Raw genomic sequence first — 18047 nt, forward strand, 5'->3', positions numbered from 1 at the left:
GAACCGGATTTTGTTTTTGATGGAAAACGAGGATGTGAATAATAATAATAATAATAATAATAATAATAATAATAATAATAATAATAAAAAGTAAAAGGTGCTTTGCTTCTGTCAAGTTGTTTATGATTGATATAACACAACATACACGTGTCGGGGTTTAAGTTTTAATTTTCTTTTTCTTTTTTAAGTTTTAATTTATGAATAGAGTACGCTAATGATTCGTAGGGCTGTCACTTTTCTCGAAGCTCGAAATTCAATATAAGAAAACTCGTACCCGAACTAATTCTAACCTTGGTATACTGAAAACGATTATGTTAGTCTTGTTTATTATGATTGAAGTTTGTTAAAGTTTACTCGTTTTAGGATGTTTTATCGGTTTATTTTTGTTTTGTTATTACATTACAAGTAAAGAAATATATATTGCATTTAAATTTAGCAATGTGGTTTTTTTTTCATAGAATACTCGAAACCCGATTAACCCAACCCGAAAAACCTGAACCTGAAGAAATCATGAGAGATTTGGGTTGGGTTTCGAGTCTAGATTTAAAACTTTGAAACCTGAAAAACCCGACCTAAAAACCGAAACCTAAAAAACTAACCCAAAAAGCATCTCTGCCGGTTCGGCTTGTTAGATATTGGTACGGTAAGGGTACTCAAAACATAAAACAAAAATGAAAATCTGAAAATGGATATCAATCATGGGCATAGTGACTTTTAATATTATATCCTATGTTAATATTTAATCTATAGACAGGTTTGTTGATTAATTTAAAAATCTATTTGAAAAGTTATATTGAAAAGTTTTAGACATAAATGAAAAGTTTTTAAATACTAAGATTATACGTAGTTAAAACTAGTTTTACCTTTTCACTACCTCTCTTAAAAACTCTCAAAATTCATGCCATCTTAACGATAGTACAAAACGCTTCACCAAAAATATTAACCTAAAATGCCGAGGGGGGGCTGTGTGCCCCAGCCTTTTGGGCTTAAAACGCTTATACCGCTTCGACTATGGACGGTCTAATAGTCAGTTGGTTAGACATCAAATCCCTTTTTGGTCGTATTTGGGATTACTTGTGAAACCTCCTTATTACTTTTCAAAAAGTTAATAAGTGTAACTTATCAACTTTTTCCCCTCGCAAGTCACACCATAAGCAATCTCAAATGCCTTATTACTTTTCAAGAAGTTATTAAGTTATAATTTGACTATAATAAGCAATCCCAAACGCCCCCTTTGTTTTATGAAATGATTTTAATGAACTAATCTATGATATCTCAACAATCAAAATTTTAATCAAGTGTAAATAGCTAAAAGATAAGAGCGTTAGCAGAGGCCTACGGTGCGTCTTATCTGAAGGGAACACGCTTTTTCGACCACGGGATGGTATGATTGTCGGGGCCTCTCCTCGTTCCGCCCGCTGGCCTATTGGGATAGCAGCCTTCGGGCTTTGCCTGTCCTTTCTAATCAAGAATTATAGCTCGGCCTGGGAAAGCGCTGGCGACAACAGAAAAGGGGTCCATGTAGCTGATGTGCCCCCCCCCCCCCCCCTCTTAGTCAATGGGCAGCAGGTTCGGCATCTACTACAAAAGAGAGAATCTGCTTCAGATAACCACACCTCTGCTAGGCAGCGTGTAAAATGGCCGAGAGCGGACTTTATTGGATATATAATCCAAGTCGAGAGTAGAGTTAGTCGATTCGCCGCTACAATGTTCGTGTTTTGTCATTTTTTTTGTTTTAAATTTCTTAATTTTTCGAATAGATTTTTTAGGTTTAGTTCTTGTGTCATGGCGAATTGATCGATACCGATCAAATTTTCTGCCACAAGACCCGTATTTTACCAACCAAATAAACACCGTTTTACATATATTATTTTTTTTATCATAAGCTATACATTTAATAATTTATTTTTTTAATTTGGCGTTGGTACCAGTATGAACCTAACCGATATCGACTGTATATGTGCCGCTTTAATCATAAGTTATATGTGTGTTGATACTATTTCGGGCGTTCACATATATTTTTTGATTTAGTGTAGGTGTCGTGACGAACTTAACCGATATTGACCGAATTTATGTCAAACCGCCTCTGCAACGCGATAGCAATTTCTTTACGTTTAAGAATGCAATTTTTTTCCTGTTTTTCTCATTGCATTTGTGTATCAATGGGTTAGCCACGGTTTTTGTTGTTTTCGATTTTAAAAAATGTTAATTTGTTGTATTCTGACATTGACGAATTTATATTCTGGTACCACAATGAAAGTTTTTGTGTTTTCGATGCGTTTTGTCTTCAGTTTTAAATATGATAATTTGTTGTATTTTGGTGTTAACGAATTTTACAATGAACATACCCGACATTATCCGATTCAGGTAGACTTACCTCCGCAACGCTCGATTTTTATAGAATGATACATGTGTTCTGGTGTTTACTAATTGATTTTTTGCGTTTAGTGTCGATGACATAATGAAGTCAACAGATACCTATCGAATTTGTTTCACTTTGATCATAAATTGTACGTGTGTCAATGCAATTTGGGCGTTCACGGATTTAATATCTTCATTTCGAAGGCACTGATACCGACCAAATTCTCTACGGTTTTTGGTGTTGGATAATCTATGAAATGTTGATTCAGTGTAGAGAAAATTGGCCGGTGGCATACAAGCATAATTCACGTAAGCAAGGTACCATGGCCGACTCGGCGCCGCCTAGCTCGACTTTTGACCAACTTGGATTACCCTTGACCAAGTTTTGATCAACTGACTCCGACTAATCTTGGCCGACTTGAAGAAAGTCTCTTTAGAAGTGGTCTGAGGACCGACTACTCCCCACCTAAGCCGACCTTTTCAACATTGATTAAAATACTGTAGTATTCTTAAAATTGCTAACCACTAAATGATATTCATTCTTTAATACTAGATAAATAAGAATCATGTTTTATTTTTAAGTCAAAATCGACACGAGTTAACCGACTATATCCGGTTTTGGCTGAAGTTGACCGCCTTTGATCAATTCTGAGTAACTAGACGGAGTTAAAGAAAATTATATTGACATCGTACATTACAATAATTCAAAAATCAATCAATCAATCATACCTAGTGAAGTCTCACCAACAGCAAAGCTATAAGTAGGGTTTGGAGAGGGTGAGATGTAGGCACACCGTACCTCTATCCAAAGGGATAAAGAGGTGACTTTCAGAGAGACCTTCAGCTCTAAAATACATATGTATGAGTCAATATAAAGTAAATCAAAGTTCAACAGTAATATAAAAAATTTAAAAAATAAAAAGAGAACAAAAATAATAATAATAATAATAATAATATGGAAAGAAAATACCATTACGGTGTGTAACCAATATAAGGTATATAAAAGCCCTAAGGTATTTTTTTTCTCCCTAAAAATCCTTATCTCTAATTCTACTTCTCCAAGAAGTCTTATCCTCAATTATGTCCTCGAAAAGGTTTAGGTCTATTAAATCATGCATAATTCTCTCATTCCAAGTCAGTCCTCTACCCTTGTGATTCAAGACCTCTTAACTAGGTTCTTATTGGTTAACATCTTGCGGTCTACGACCCATACACTTTAGTTTAAAGAAAATCTTAACTTGTTTCCCATACATCGTCTTGCAAATTTACAAACTTCATATATCCCATATCTGCCCTTTAGGATAATAGTATTAGCCAAGGGTTAACATTACATGTTTTGTACTTGATGGATTATGGCTAACCTAAGTTGGTCATATTTCGCACGTGCTATCAGATTGTGAAGGATAATTGGTATTCGTTTGATACGAGGAAGTTGGAGAAACATATTGTGCATCACATCCCATGTATACAAACAAACAAAACACACTTAAGTTCTAATAAGTAACAAAGACGAGATTATCTACTACTCTAATAAAAGAATACTCCTTTGTGCCACTTGTCACTCTCTCATCCATCCTCACATTTTTTAAACACATTTTGTTAAGTGGATCCCGTATGGGTCAATCCAACCCAAAAAGCTTTATTCTTATGTATATATAAAGCAAGTGTGTTAATATTTATTTATTTCTTCTTTTTTTCTTTTTATATTTTAATGTGATGTTTATCCTTAATTAATAAAATGAAATAATAGACTATAGAAAAAAGAACATACTAAATGGGATTGAAGTGGTCGGAATATTGTTTTATTATTATTTTTTTAGTATTTTCAGGTATATAAAATAAAAGTTAACTAAAATACTTTCTTCTTTAAGAATTTTCAGTATATACATTGACTACATTCTCATAAATTTGTTTATCGACATACTAACCATTTAAATTTATTATTTTGGAAAGCTAGAATCATGAAGTTCCTTTCTTAGCTATCATATATATATATATATATATATATATATATACATATATATATATATATATATAACTAGCTTTATTCCCTGTAATACGAGGTTGTTTTATATTATTCGTTTCTAATATTAATAATTTTTTTGTTATTAATATACTTGGGATTTAATGATGAAAGAATTTCACAAATAAATGAGATGTTATAACCTGGTTTAGAGGCTATATGGGTTTGGTAAGACCCATGACCCGTTTATCTTTTACTATAAAGTTGTTTTTTAATTATAAATTATATTAGAAAAAACCGGATACTAATTTTTAGTATATCCCTATTTTACAGGATTCTCATATCGAATATTTGATAAGATTAATTAATAATATAATGAGATGTTATAATCCATTTAAAAGGTTATTTGGGTTTGGTGAGACCCATACCCGTGAATTCGGTTTAAATGCATGAGAAACATTCATTTACAAATAAAATAATCTGGTGGCTTGAGAAAATTTAAGGAGGTTTCGTTTTTATATATTCAAGATTAAGATATTATACATAATCTTGTTTTATTATTTATGGTTGTCTTGTACTTGAAAGACCCCGTGCTTTCACACGGACATCTATACGTCACTTTGTCAAGATTTACAGGCAGACATTGACTTAAAATTTTGATTATTGATAAACTAGGTATATTGACCAACACAACCGCAAACGTAGTGTACAAGGAAATTTTTTCTTATCAGTAAATATTTGCGTAATGTTTCTTTAGTAATTCCTATAATTTTAATATAAATTGTAATTTTATTAACAATATATGATAATTGTGTTGTCGATTGTATTTTGATTAATGTTCAAATTTTAAAATTTTCATCAATTCCCCGTGTAATACACGGGGCTCAAACTAGTGTTAAATATAAATTAATCTTGTTAATACGTATAGCCATGGTATATTATATTATTATCAATTATTAATTATTAATTATTATATCTAATAAGCAAAGCAATGAAGATTAAGGTAATACGTTTTTATTTATATATCTATGTTGATAAGTATTTTGCAAGTCATTACATTCAAGTGTGATAAGATATTCAAATGCACCAACTAATGCTTTCACTTCGTTCCATCTTTGAGTTGTTAGGATTAAACGCACACACGAAACTGAACACGACATGAAAGCAATAAACAAACACGAGGATTTAACGTGGTTCGGTCTAAACTGACCTACGTCCACGGGTGGCAACTAGGTATATCTTTATTGAGTGACAAATATTACAAGTACATAATGTTGTTTATATAGAGACTGAACTAGGGTTAGTAAATTATTATGCAAGAAATCTAAACCGGGCCGGGCTTGGGCCCGACCGCCCACACCCGTCTCCTCTTTTGACTTCATATAATAAACCGGGCCAACAAGGCCTACGAACCCAACAATCTCCCACTCGGAGGCCTTGAGTACTCTCGTCTGCACTCCTGATTGTACTTCTGTAATCTGAACATTAAACTTCTTCTAGTTGCCACCGCCTTCTCATCAATTAACCTGAAGGCCCGTTGAAGCTCCCCGGAGCTCCAACACGTCAGTCACGGCTGAAACTGCCCCTGACCCATTCTCTGTCCCTACCGGCTCCCACTGTAACGAACTACCGGATCCTGAGATAACCTGAGAACAGACACTCTCCATATTCAGCAAGTAATTCATTGGAGAGACTTTTACAGCTGGAATACTGGTTTTCTTAATCCACTGTCGACCTGGAACTGTAACTGAAACACGACCTGTGCTCCCACTGTCACGATGTCCCCCAACTGATTTAACCTTCCTAGCTCGTTCATCCTGAATCTTCACTTTGGCTCTGGGTTTGTTACTTGCAAAACGAACCTTCTTCTGCCCACGAGATTCTGTGAACCGGACTTTGTCTTTCACCAAAACTGGATCCACTCCTTTCGGTGACATATCGACCATATACAACGAACCCATTTTCTTGCCACGAGCAACCACGAGATTCCCTTTGACTACTTTCCACTGCCCATTCCCGAACTTAACATCGTGCCCTTGGTCATCCAACTGCCCAACTGATATCAAACGTTTCTTCAAACTTGGAATAACCCTCACGTCTTTCAAAGTCCAAGAAGTACCGGCTGAAGTTATCAAATCAACGTCTCCCATACCCGTAACCTCTAAAATATCATCATTCGCTAGTCGAACCTTTCCAAAATCCCCAAATTTAAGATTCTTCATCGTTTCACTACAGTGAGTGGCATGAAACGATGCACCAGAATCCATCACCCAAGCATCAACGCTACTCTCAACACTACAAACCAAAGCCTCATCACTACTGACCCCGTCATCTGTGTCGTCTTCTGTAACTTTCACCTCTTTCTTACCATTCGGACACTGATTCCTGAAGTGTCCTTTCTCTTTACAACCCCAACATTCAATATCCTTACGAGTCTTAGACTGACTCCTCTTCCTGCTCCCACTGCCTCGCTGTTTTCCCCTACCTCTACCTTCTGTAACTAGCATATTGCCTGATGATTCACCTGAACTTCTGCGTCTTGAATCTTCTCCCAGGATCAGATCTCGAATCCCATCGAAAGTAATATTTGTAGACGAACTACAAACTGCAGTCACTGTTTGCGACCAACTGTCGGGCAAAAAGGATAATAACAAGAGGCCTTGAACTTCATCATCAAACTTAATATCAACTGACACTAAGCGGGACAAGATCGAATTAAGATTATTGATATGAGTTGTAACTGACCCACCCTCTTTCATTCTTGTTGTCACTAGCTCTCGGATAAGATAGACTTTATTCGCTGCCGAAGGCTTCTCATACATGTTGGATAGTGCGTCCATCATACCACGGGCTGTGGTTTCTTTCATGACGTTAAACGCCACATCTTCCGACAACGACAATGTAATACAAGCCCTAGCTTTCTTGTCTAACTTCTTCCAATCTGCTTCTGACAACTTTTCTGGTTTTTCATCCTCAAGTACTACATCCAAGTCTTTCTGACAAAGTAGTGCCTCAATCTGCATCTTCCACCAACCGAACTTCTGTCCGTCAAACTTCTGTATCGAAACCTTTCCGTCTTCTGCCATAACAATGACTAAAACGAAAAACTGGATAAAAACAGAGACAGACACAGCAACACGAGCGTGAACTTAACGACTGTTCTACTGAACTCTGTTAAAAAATCAACCTATTTAAACCGCAGCGGAATACGAACTGTAAATCAGAAACCGAAACTTTAAACTGAAACGATAAACCTGACAAACGCGGTTGGCACTGGTTCTCCGTTTCTTTAACGCTTCTTCTGACTTGACAACGATTATTCAACTAAAATAGGATCTTGATTAACGCGTTCCTGGCTCGTACTTTGCAAAATATGATCTCGTCCCAAAGAAAATATATGAATTTTACCCAAATAATTGTTTATTGTCTAAAGTGCTAGGCCCTCTCAAAAAATTAAACAATCTGGATAAAGTTGGTGGCCATTGAACTCCCTTGTCAACAAAATAATATAGTTTTTCCTTGTCTTTTCCTAGTCTGGCATGAATCTCAAGAGAAAAATAATAATACAAACCCTTCTTTTCTTCTCTGTTCAAACGCCACTAGCGGAAACAAAAGAGACAACCTGGAATCGAACAATACGATGCTTACAGCTTTCAAACGGAACCAACAAAAAAACGCAGATCGCGCGGGCTGGGTTTAGTAGCGGCGAAACGACGGCGGAAACCCTAACGGCGATCGGAAAACCGTAGGCGGCGGCGGAACCCTAGCGCAGTAGGGTGGCGGCGGCTGGATGGTTTGGCGGCGACTCGGCTGGTTCAACGTGTTCTTCGCGTGATCTGAACCTAAGCTCTAGATACCACTTGTTAGGATTAAACGCACACACGAAACTGAACACGACACGAAAGCAATAAACGAACACGAGGATTTAACGTGGTTCGGTCTAAACTGACCTACGTCCACGGGTGGCAACTAGGTATATCTTTATTGAGTGACAAATATTACAAGTACATAATGTTGTTTATATAGAGACTGAACTAGGGTTAGTAAATTATTATGCAAGAAATCTAAACCGGGCCGGGCTTGGGCCCGACCGCCCACACCCGTCTCCTCTTTTGACTTCATATAATAAACCGGGCTAACAAGGCCTACGAACCCAACATGAGTCTCCTCCATCACATAATCATATGCTTCAGTTTCCTTCTTCCCATAAGCCACAACCTCTAATCTTTGTTCTTCTTCTTTTGGTACCTCTTTTACTGCCTCCGGCTCCGGCTCCGGCTCTTCGTTATGCGCTCCTGGGTCATTTGATCTATCTTGTTCCACATCTTTTGAGTCAACCTCTACTTCTTGATCAGCTTCAAAATGAGGATGTTGGTCATTAGAATCGTCAGTGATACTCATTGGTTTAGTAGCGGTATGTTCAATGCTGACATGTTCATCAGATGTTGTTAAACTATCTTCACTACATGTATTCGGTTCGGCCATGTTTTGATCTTCTCTTAAACATATTGGGGCATCTCCGACATCTTGAGACTCCACTTCATATTTTAAGATATTTTCATCCTCGCGATCCATTAGTTTCTTGTCATCTTCATCATGAGTTGCAATCGTTGTTGGCTGCCTCGTTTGCTTCTTACCATGAAAGATTTCCTTCACAATATCGGGCTTTCTGAGGTCCTTAGTTTTGGTTAAACCGGTGTACGAATTTGTAACCTTTTTTCATTAAACTTTGATTTAAGAGACATAACTCTAGATTGTGGTACAAGTTTGTTACTGTCAACAGAAGGATGTTTTACATGACTTCTCGCATACATGCTTGAACTCACAGTATGTTTCTCATGGATAGGTATTTTTCTGGTTTCCGTGGAGGCCACGGTATGCTTTCGAGGAAACGGAGACCGCCCTCGTTTCCCCACCACGCTAATATCGCTTCCTTTTGTCAACATTGATCAAATGTAAACAAATCACCGGCTATCTCTAGATTGTGGTACAAGTTTGTTACCGTCAACAGAAGGATGTTTTACATGACTTCTAGCATACATGCTTGAACTCACAGTATGTTTCTCATAGATAGGAATTTTTCTGGTTTCCGTGGAGGCCACGGTATGCTTTCGAGGAAACGGAGACCGCCCTCGTTTCCCCACCACGCTAATATCGCTTCCTTTTGTCAACATTGATCAAATGTAAACAAATCACCGGCTATCAGAGGACCTGAAATATTCAAACAAAACATGATCATTTTCATGTTCAAATCCAATTACACGCATGGAAAAAAGATAGAAATAGATTACGAGTCACGCTAACAATCGTTACCGTGGTAGAAGAACGATGATGGACGTTGCGCTATTGGAAGAAAGCCCGCAGAGGTGATGAGAAACTAAGCTTATTGCCAAGGTTCCACATATAGGTTGACATGAACGAAATTTGATGGTTGACAAAATTGGCATGTTTTCTGGAGAACACGAACACCATCCGATATTTAGTTTCAAATTTCTGTCTCTAAAACAATCCTAAATACATGGAATTCTGGACCATTCAAAATTGCTTCCTGTTTAATTTTTATAAATAGGATAACGTTTACCACGCACGCCAAGTGTTTGTGAAGCCGTAACATGATTAACATAGAAAATAAGGTACATGAAATACAATCACAAAGTATATGACCATGAATTACAGATGGTTAGTCAAACACTAGATTAGTCTGAATACAAGGACGTAATAATACATACTACCTGCTCTAAAGCCTAGAAATAAACGCAAACTCGGTCTCAATCATCGGTCTTTTTTTTAAACACGCTAGTAAATAATGTTACAATGACATGACAGGCAGCATGTAATAAAGCTAAGTTACCAGACTACCCTCGTATGACCTTGTCATTTACCTCTTCCTTTGGCTCTCCGGGTGCTTCTGCTAGCTCTGGTCACTGCTTGGTTCTCAGTTATCTCATCTTTCTTCTTTGTAGTCTGACTTTCGTCGTTGGTCTTATTAAAGCTGTCCTGAGAATTACTAACAGTGGGTATGTCGGGCGATTCGGTCATAAAAAAACAATTGTTGTCTGCTTGAGCCATATCCTTAACCGAGCTATTGTTTTCATGGCCAAGATTTCTGTCATCAGGTTGTGTGGTGCCTTGTTCCTTCTCCAGACCGTTTTGATTAATACCCTTCGCATACCAACCAAAAGTTTAAACCGGTGAGGAAGTAAGCAGTAATATAAGTAGAGGTGGCAAGCGATGTAAGTGAGCCGAGCTTGAGCCTAGAAATAAGCTTGTTTAATGAACAAGCACAAGCTCGAACTTCACTTGTCAAGCTCGATTTGGCTCGTGAGCTTAAACAAGCCTATTATTAATATTGTTGTCATTAATATATTTAAATAAAAGTCTTATTATACATAGTATACTGTGTTAAAAATAACTAAATAATATATATTATGTTACATAAAATAAATAAATAAATATAAATGTATATAAATAAATTAAGAAAATCATTATTATATAATAAATGCGCCAATCTTTAGAAATATAGCTTGAAACGAGCTCCTAAATCACTGAATTCAAACTCTCTACACTAAATTCAAACTCTCTATCGGATTAAAGGGAGCGAGCGAGTGTAGGTTACTGCTGAGCGAAATTTGAAAAACTACCCACCAGCCAAGCTCCAACTTTAGAAATATAGCTTGCAAATTGCAATAAGCCGAGCTCGAGCTCTGGTAAGTTAAACCAGCTGAGCTCGAGCTTGACTCGTTTACACCCCTAAAGGTGGCAACACGGGTTAGGCAGCAGGTTAACTTTACATTTTGGTTCAGAATGGGTTGACCAAAAAGAGGACAAACACATGTATTTTTTTTCTTTACATATAATTATTGTCAAATTTGATCAATTTAAGAACGAATCAGTCTGATAAATTTGAGAACGAATCAGTAAAATATTTATGCAATGAATATTCACTTGTGGTGACCGTAAACCCGTTTGACATGTTTCTTTCTTTAAGCTATTTTATTCTAATTTACTCAGTAGGATCACTAGATAAAAAACATAACTTGACCTATTCATATGTAGACATAGGTCAAGATGCAAATTTTCTTCCACGCTGGTTCGATCATAAACATGTTTTGCCCTAACTTTCTAACTTTTTTAATAAGAAACTATTGTGTTAAACATGGTTGGAAACTCATATTATATCAACTGACTGTAGACCCATTTTTTTTACTTCTGTTTGACCATGTGACATGTTTCCTTTTACACTCTTCTTTATTTATTAAACCCATTAGATATAGAAACACAATACCACCCATATATACTTAAAATGGGTTTAGACTGCTACCTAGGATAGCCAAAATTACGCTTAGTATTATATCAATATACCCTCCCTTTCCTATGAGAATTGCAACACTTGACTATACATACTGATTAAAAAATGGTTGTCAATTAGCTTTTAGTCTCTAAAGTCCATCTTGTCAAAATAAAAGAAACCATTTTGAAACTCATTTCCAACTAAAATAGAATCTTGTGGACCAAGATCAGCATCAACAAAACTTTATAAGAGGGCAACTAGGTAATTTGAGCTTTAAGGATTACTATACTTAAATAAGCATACTTCTGTTGCAATTCCATACCTGATATTGCTCCAGATTTGGCATTGCAGGATGCGATTGTAAGGCCTCAGTGGCTAAATTATTTTGAGAAGTCATCATATCTGACACGGTGATTTTATTGCTTTAATATGCATGAAAATCGGAAACTGAATATTTCAAGACAACTAATATTTCACACATTTTCACATACAACCTGAGAGGATTGGATCACTCCCTTCAGCAGCCAGGTTCACAACTTCATCCACTGATTTAAACAGCTCGGTTCTTCCTGCAGCAATTATTGATGTTTCATTTGCAGATAATGCAAGTTTCGCAGATCGCTGGCTGTTTAGCAGATCTTCAGTTGCTTTGGTGCGAACCCGCCTAAGTTCTTCTTGAATGTTCCATGATCCAGCAGAAAGATAATCCTTCTGTGTCATTAACATGTTCACAAATCAGAAAATAAAGGATAGATTTTGGTATTAAAGGGCATTTTAGGTATTTGACTATTAGTATTGGTGACCTTTGCTGATGAGAAACAAAGACCACCAGTCGAAGAAAATGGTGTTCTTTCCTTAAACAAATCTGCAGCTAATGGTGATGGAGTTGTTAGTAATTTATCATTATTTATAGGAGATGCCCATGGAGGACGAGATTTCATATATGATTTTGCCACATCAACTGGTGACCCTGCTTCCTTTTCAGTAGCCTGAATACAAAAAAAATCAGAAAACAGATATTATTCATGTTTCATAAAATAAACTCAATTGAGATGAACAATCAAACACTTAAGGGAATATGATTGTATCAAAAGCTAAAAACCTAACCTGTGGTGTCATAACAGACTTAAGAGCAAAGATTCCATTATCCAAGTCTGATCTTAAACCAGATCTAACTTTGTTCTCTGCAATCCACTTTTTTGCTTCCAAAATAGCTTGGTTATGTATATCAGAAGTCTCTGTTTAACATTAAAAAAACATCATTTGTCCATATTAACGTAAGTTTAGCACAGAAAAACATAGTCACGTGTTCTTCGATGTTGGATATACCATTGTTAGTGCTGCTATGTATCATACTTGGTCCTGCATCATTAGAATTATCCACAACTCGTGAGTTGATAATCTCTATGAGTCTATCACACTCTTCCCTGTTAGATATTTTGGAAAAAAAAAACATTGGGAGCACAAAGTTAATCATCAAATAAATTGAGAACACAATGGACTAGCCAGTTTTTCACTAATGCACAAATCAAGGTAAATTGATTAAAGTAGGATACTAGTTGATAGTAATAATAGAATAATTTAATCAAAGGATACCTTGTAAAATGTTCAAACAAAAGTAGCTGCTCAATATAGTGCAAAAGCTCACTCTTCTGATACGGCTTTTGCTGCAGCAAAATATACACAATCAAACTTGAGTGGAAAACTAATCACTGGATCTACCATTTACAGAAGACTGTATGCAACTATTTCTTTTAAACTATTAAGTTCATAAACAGTTAGTTTGTGGTCAAAAGTCAACACTGCATACGAAACAAAAACTGAGAATAAAGAAATGAGAAACTACCTCACTCAACTCCAAAACACCATCCAAAGGATTTTCTTCATCTCCAGACTCATCATCTGCAAAGCATAGCAAAAACAGTATGAAATTAATTAATGAATTACCAAACTGTTCAAATCAAATTTTCTGAATCATAGAAACAGTATTATTCCCCTTCCAGTTTCTTCAGATTTCTTGTTTGTAGTATAACTATCCAGTTTTTTATAGGCCCTATGTTGTCAAAAGCCCTTTAGGCGCACCCAGGTGATGCAAGGCACATAAAAAGAGCATTGCTACCATTAAGGCCTCCTGGCGACCTTCATGCAAAGATTCCGGCCAAATCTTGACAAGTCAAGTAAAATTTTGCAAATTCCAGGAAATTTGGTCTGTAACATCCAAAAATGGCCTGGAACCAGCCTAAAGTAGCCCTAAATAAGCGTGAAACATGTCTAAAGCTCCCAAAAGTTGTATGTTTACGCTATGTGCCTTGCTTATCTCCAGCTCTCGTTTTTTAAGTGCCTTGAGCGCAGCATGTGCCTTTGACAACTATCTATAGGCCTAAATCCCAGATTGATTAACTTATAAATAAATGAAGATCACCAGCCTCCACCACCAATCCCAGATGAACTCATAAATAAATGAACATCAATTATGTAAGTCACAATTCTATAATAAAAATTGGTTTGAAATACTGAATGAGAAATTACCATTAATTCTACTTAATTAACTTTAAATTGAAGCTTCACCAATAACTGTACTCTAACTCAAGTAACAAACCCTAGAGCAAGTGTACGAACAATTTAAATATTTAACTAAATCACAATCCATAAGCCCTAAAATAAGATAATTAACCACCTGACTCAATCTCACTTTCATTAAACTAACATTAATTCTACTTAATTAATTAACTTTAAACTGAAGCTTCACCAATAACCGTACTCTAAACTCAAGTAACAAACCCTAGGGCAACTGAGTGATAAATAACTGAACTAAATCACAATACATGATAATCAACAACTAGTACCTGATTCAGCATCAGTATCTGAGGAACGAGCGGACCAGGTGTTAGGGTTCCAAATGGAGGAAATGATTTTGGAAGCACCGCCAGCGACCAATTTAGCAGGCGAAACAAGTCCCGTGAGCCAACCAGGCCTTTCTTCTTCTGGTTCTGGTGGTTGTTGAGGCTGAGTAATTGGACGGTCGTACGGTGTCTTCCGAGCACCAATTCGCTTCTGTTTCAGGATTTTACCGCCGGATCTGCCGGAACCGGAATCCATGCTTGCTAGATTAGATGTGCGTTTTACAAAGGGGGAAAGTGAGCAATTAAACCAATTTGACTTCACTTAAAGGAGTTAAATAATAATAATAATAATGTGTGAAGGATTTAATTTAAGGATTATATACAAATACAAATTAAAATTAACATGTTATATGTGAAAATCAGTTTGTGTAACTATAGTATTATAATTACACTACTCGTATATGTAATTACATTACTTGATTTTCATAGTTAGCATGTTAATTAAATTTGTATGTTAACTTTCTTTAAGTTAAAATTTCATATATATTATTTTTTATTATTTTAATTTTTAACTAATAGAAGAGTTACCGAAACTTCGCTTGTGGTCTAGTGGTACGAGACTTGAGTTTTTCAGTGAAGATTCAAGTTTGACTGTGTCACTTTTGGTGGATTATGGCAATTAATATTTGAGTTACGCCTTGCGAGGTTGTCAATTCGAATCCCGAGCCCACCCGGCTTTTCATCACACTGTGTGTTACGCAGGGACGGAACTACAGGAGGGTCTGGGGGATCACCGGACCCTCCGGCCGGCCAAGTTCTAAGTATACTCGGAAACTCAGCCAAATTAAATTCTTGTAGTTGGAACCTTTTGATTTATCTCTTATAAAGTCTAGAAGTCAAAAGAGGAAAAAAAATGGTTCAGAAACTTAACTGCCGGAAAATGGTTCATCGACGTATTGGAAATAAAAGAGGAAGAAGAACAGTACTATAGTGTATAGTGTAGTTGATTTGTGAATTTACTGTGAGCTTTGCATTGTACACAAAGTTCACTTTCAAGATTAATATGCCTTGTGAGTGTGTGTTTTTTTACTTTTTCTTTCTCTTTTTTTTTTAGTTTTGTTTTTTAGTTACTTTTTATTAGTTTATTAAGATTTTTACTTTTAGATATTTAGAATGTAATGCAAAGCTCTAAGTTCTTTTATGTAGGTTATTATATAATTAGTTAATATGCTACATAATTTTGTTCTTTTATTATGCAACGAGGGTTTAAATAGTAGACAAACAACCATGGTTTAAATGTAAAAAAAATTAATAACGTGACCCTCCAGTTGAAAAGTTCTGGTTCCGTCACTGGTCTTACGCCAGAGTTCTGATTATGTGGTGGCACAACGATTGTTAAGTGACAACCAACGGTAACGCCCAAGCAAAATTCTGAAGCCAACGTGGGTCCGGTTAATATTATTATAGTTTGGCTATAGTGAGATAACGACACTCTCCAAATTGAAGAGTGTGATGACGTAACACACAAGAAAGTAGTCGTTCAAAAAAAAAGTTGAAAACGCATGGGATTTTCCCACTGATATGCTAATCAATGAGATCGAGGTTATGGTAGCAAACTGGTTGGAAATCGACTTTTAAGAAATCTTCTATAAGAGGTTTCGTATCGGACGTGTGCTTATATACTTAAGAGGGCAAATTTCTTTCTAAAAATTGTGTAATGTTTATGGTATCATCATCATCATCGTACTCAGTATATCCCACCAATAGCAATGCTATGGTAGGGTCTGAGGAGGGTAAGATGTAGACAGCCTTACCTCTATCCCATAGGGATAGAGAGGCTGCTTCCGGTGAGACCCCCGGCTCGATAGTAGTTTTGAATCAAGCCTTGGACATAAGACACATAACACTCAATCATCGGGACGCCGGCTGATTGGTGCATGTGCCCTTGTCTTTCGGCTATCAACGCCACCACATGATGCCTGATTAACCTTCCGCCACTTTTAACGTTATTTTCACGTGATTAGTAAAATAACGTCAAAATTAGTGCAAATTTACTTTTGCCCACCCAAGGGTTCACACATATATACATTATATGTGCGCACCGCAAGCAGGGCGTATATATGTTCACACATATACGTTATTTTCACGTGATTAGTAATGTTTATGGTATGATTATATTAAATCATGTATCTAGCATCATTGCTTTATTTTAATGTGCGTATATATATATTTACATCAAAAGTTCTATAAAATTAAATTGATTACCCGTCACGTTTTAAATGAAACTAGTATGGTGCCGCGCAATGCAGCGGGGCGCACGCGCAACTCAATATCTAACGCATAGTCCGTGTCGGTACATACGTCACCTGATGAAAGTGAGCACATAACCTAAAATTGGGCGTGTAACTCGTGCAAAGCCAGTTGCGTGTAATCAAAGATTGAACACGTGTAACCGGACGGGAATGCACGTTACTGATATTAAAACATGTTAAACCAATATATAGTAACTTGAAATAAATCATTTTTTAAACCAACCCATTATGACCCCAAACCCGTTCTGACTCGACAACGTTTTGATCTGGCCCATTTCTACTCGAACCCGAACCATAACCATTGTTTTGTATCGACTCATTTCGACCCTATTGTACTTTTATAAATGACCCGAACTCGCCCGACTCGACTTGTTACCCGGTTCTAAATGGTAAGCGCGTAACATGCTAAATTTTTAAAACTAAAAACCATAACAATATTATACCCAAATTAAAGAGAATAAAATGCTCGTTTTTATGACGTAATGTTTTTGAAAAAATATTAACGTGTGAAAAAGTTATGCCCGTTAAAAAGTCGTGGGGTAGTTGGTTTTGAATTAGGGGGCATATGTGTAACTATTATTAAACTTTACAAAAAAGGTAGTGAAGTTGAGGGACCAAAATTGTAAGTATATTTTTGTAGGTAAAGACTTAATTACCCCTAGTTTTTTAAATTTTGGTGCATTAGGTGTTATATATAAAGCAATAAGTTTGGTACCTCTTAAATTTTAAGAGGTCCGTAACTCATGCTTTATATATAGTATAGATATAGATATAGATACTGGGTAATATTTATAAATAAATATGATTAGTTTTTATAATACATAATTTAAAACTGAAAAATAAAAAAAAGTACTGTATAATTTATGTTAAATTAAAAATACGGTAAAAGATTTAATAGGCTTGAGTAACTTTCTTTTATCTGAAAGATGCTTAAAACATATATGTGTTAAATTTTGACTTACGAGGTAGTAAAAAGTTTAGACCATAGAAATGGCAAGGTTGAGTAGGATTAAGTTGACCAAATTAATATCTTATGATAAGAAATTAAAACGAAAAACCATTATGATCAATGATTCATATCCATGGAATAGAAATACATAATACATGCACACTACTTTTAAGAAATTGTCCTAGTAATGATGCGTAGAGTCAAAACACGCTTTCCACAGTATATTGTGAGGCAAGATTTTTTAGGCTCCAAGTAAGAAGATAAGACAGAAGACAACAAAACCGATTAAAACCGAACCGAATTACAAGTTCGGTTTGAAACTAAATAA

The 18047-nt window shown here is 36.0% G+C and overlaps 1 protein-coding gene across 1 annotated transcript; it reads right to left on the bottom strand.

Moving 5' to 3' along the window:
• Window positions 1-9833: 9833 nt before the first annotated feature.
• On the bottom strand, window positions 9834-14748 carry LOC143613203 (protein KAKU4-like). Its single transcript, XM_077086978.1, has 9 exons — window positions 14462-14748; window positions 13462-13517; window positions 13212-13282; window positions 12945-13042; window positions 12723-12853; window positions 12419-12604; window positions 12110-12326; window positions 11938-12017; window positions 9834-10486 (listed from the first exon to the last, which is right to left on the bottom strand). The coding sequence occupies exons 1-9, from the start codon at window positions 14712-14714 to the stop codon at window positions 10199-10201; spliced, it is 1380 nt and encodes a 459-aa protein (XP_076943093.1). The 5' UTR covers window positions 14715-14748; the 3' UTR covers window positions 9834-10198.
• Between the last annotated feature and the right edge of the window lie 3299 nt (window positions 14749-18047).

The sequence above is a fragment of the Bidens hawaiensis genome, unplaced genomic scaffold (assembly GCF_021521415.1).
Source record: "Bidens hawaiensis isolate Kalapana, Puna unplaced genomic scaffold, B.hawaiensis_p1.1 tig00036808_1, whole genome shotgun sequence".
Taxonomy (NCBI): Eukaryota; Viridiplantae; Streptophyta; class Magnoliopsida; order Asterales; family Asteraceae; genus Bidens; species Bidens hawaiensis.

Coding starts and splice junctions, on each gene's coding strand:
- LOC143613203 (XM_077086978.1), bottom strand. CDS start 14,714: ATGGATTCCGGTTCCGGCAGATCCGGCGGTAAAATCCTGAAACAGAAG. Junction 12,854..12,944: donor ACATAGCAGCACTAACAATG/GTATATCCAACA, acceptor AATGTTAAACAG/AGACTTCTGATATACATAAC. Junction 12,605..12,722: donor AGTCTGTTATGACACCACAG/GTTAGGTTTTTA, acceptor TTTTGTATTCAG/GCTACTGAAAAGGAAGCAGG.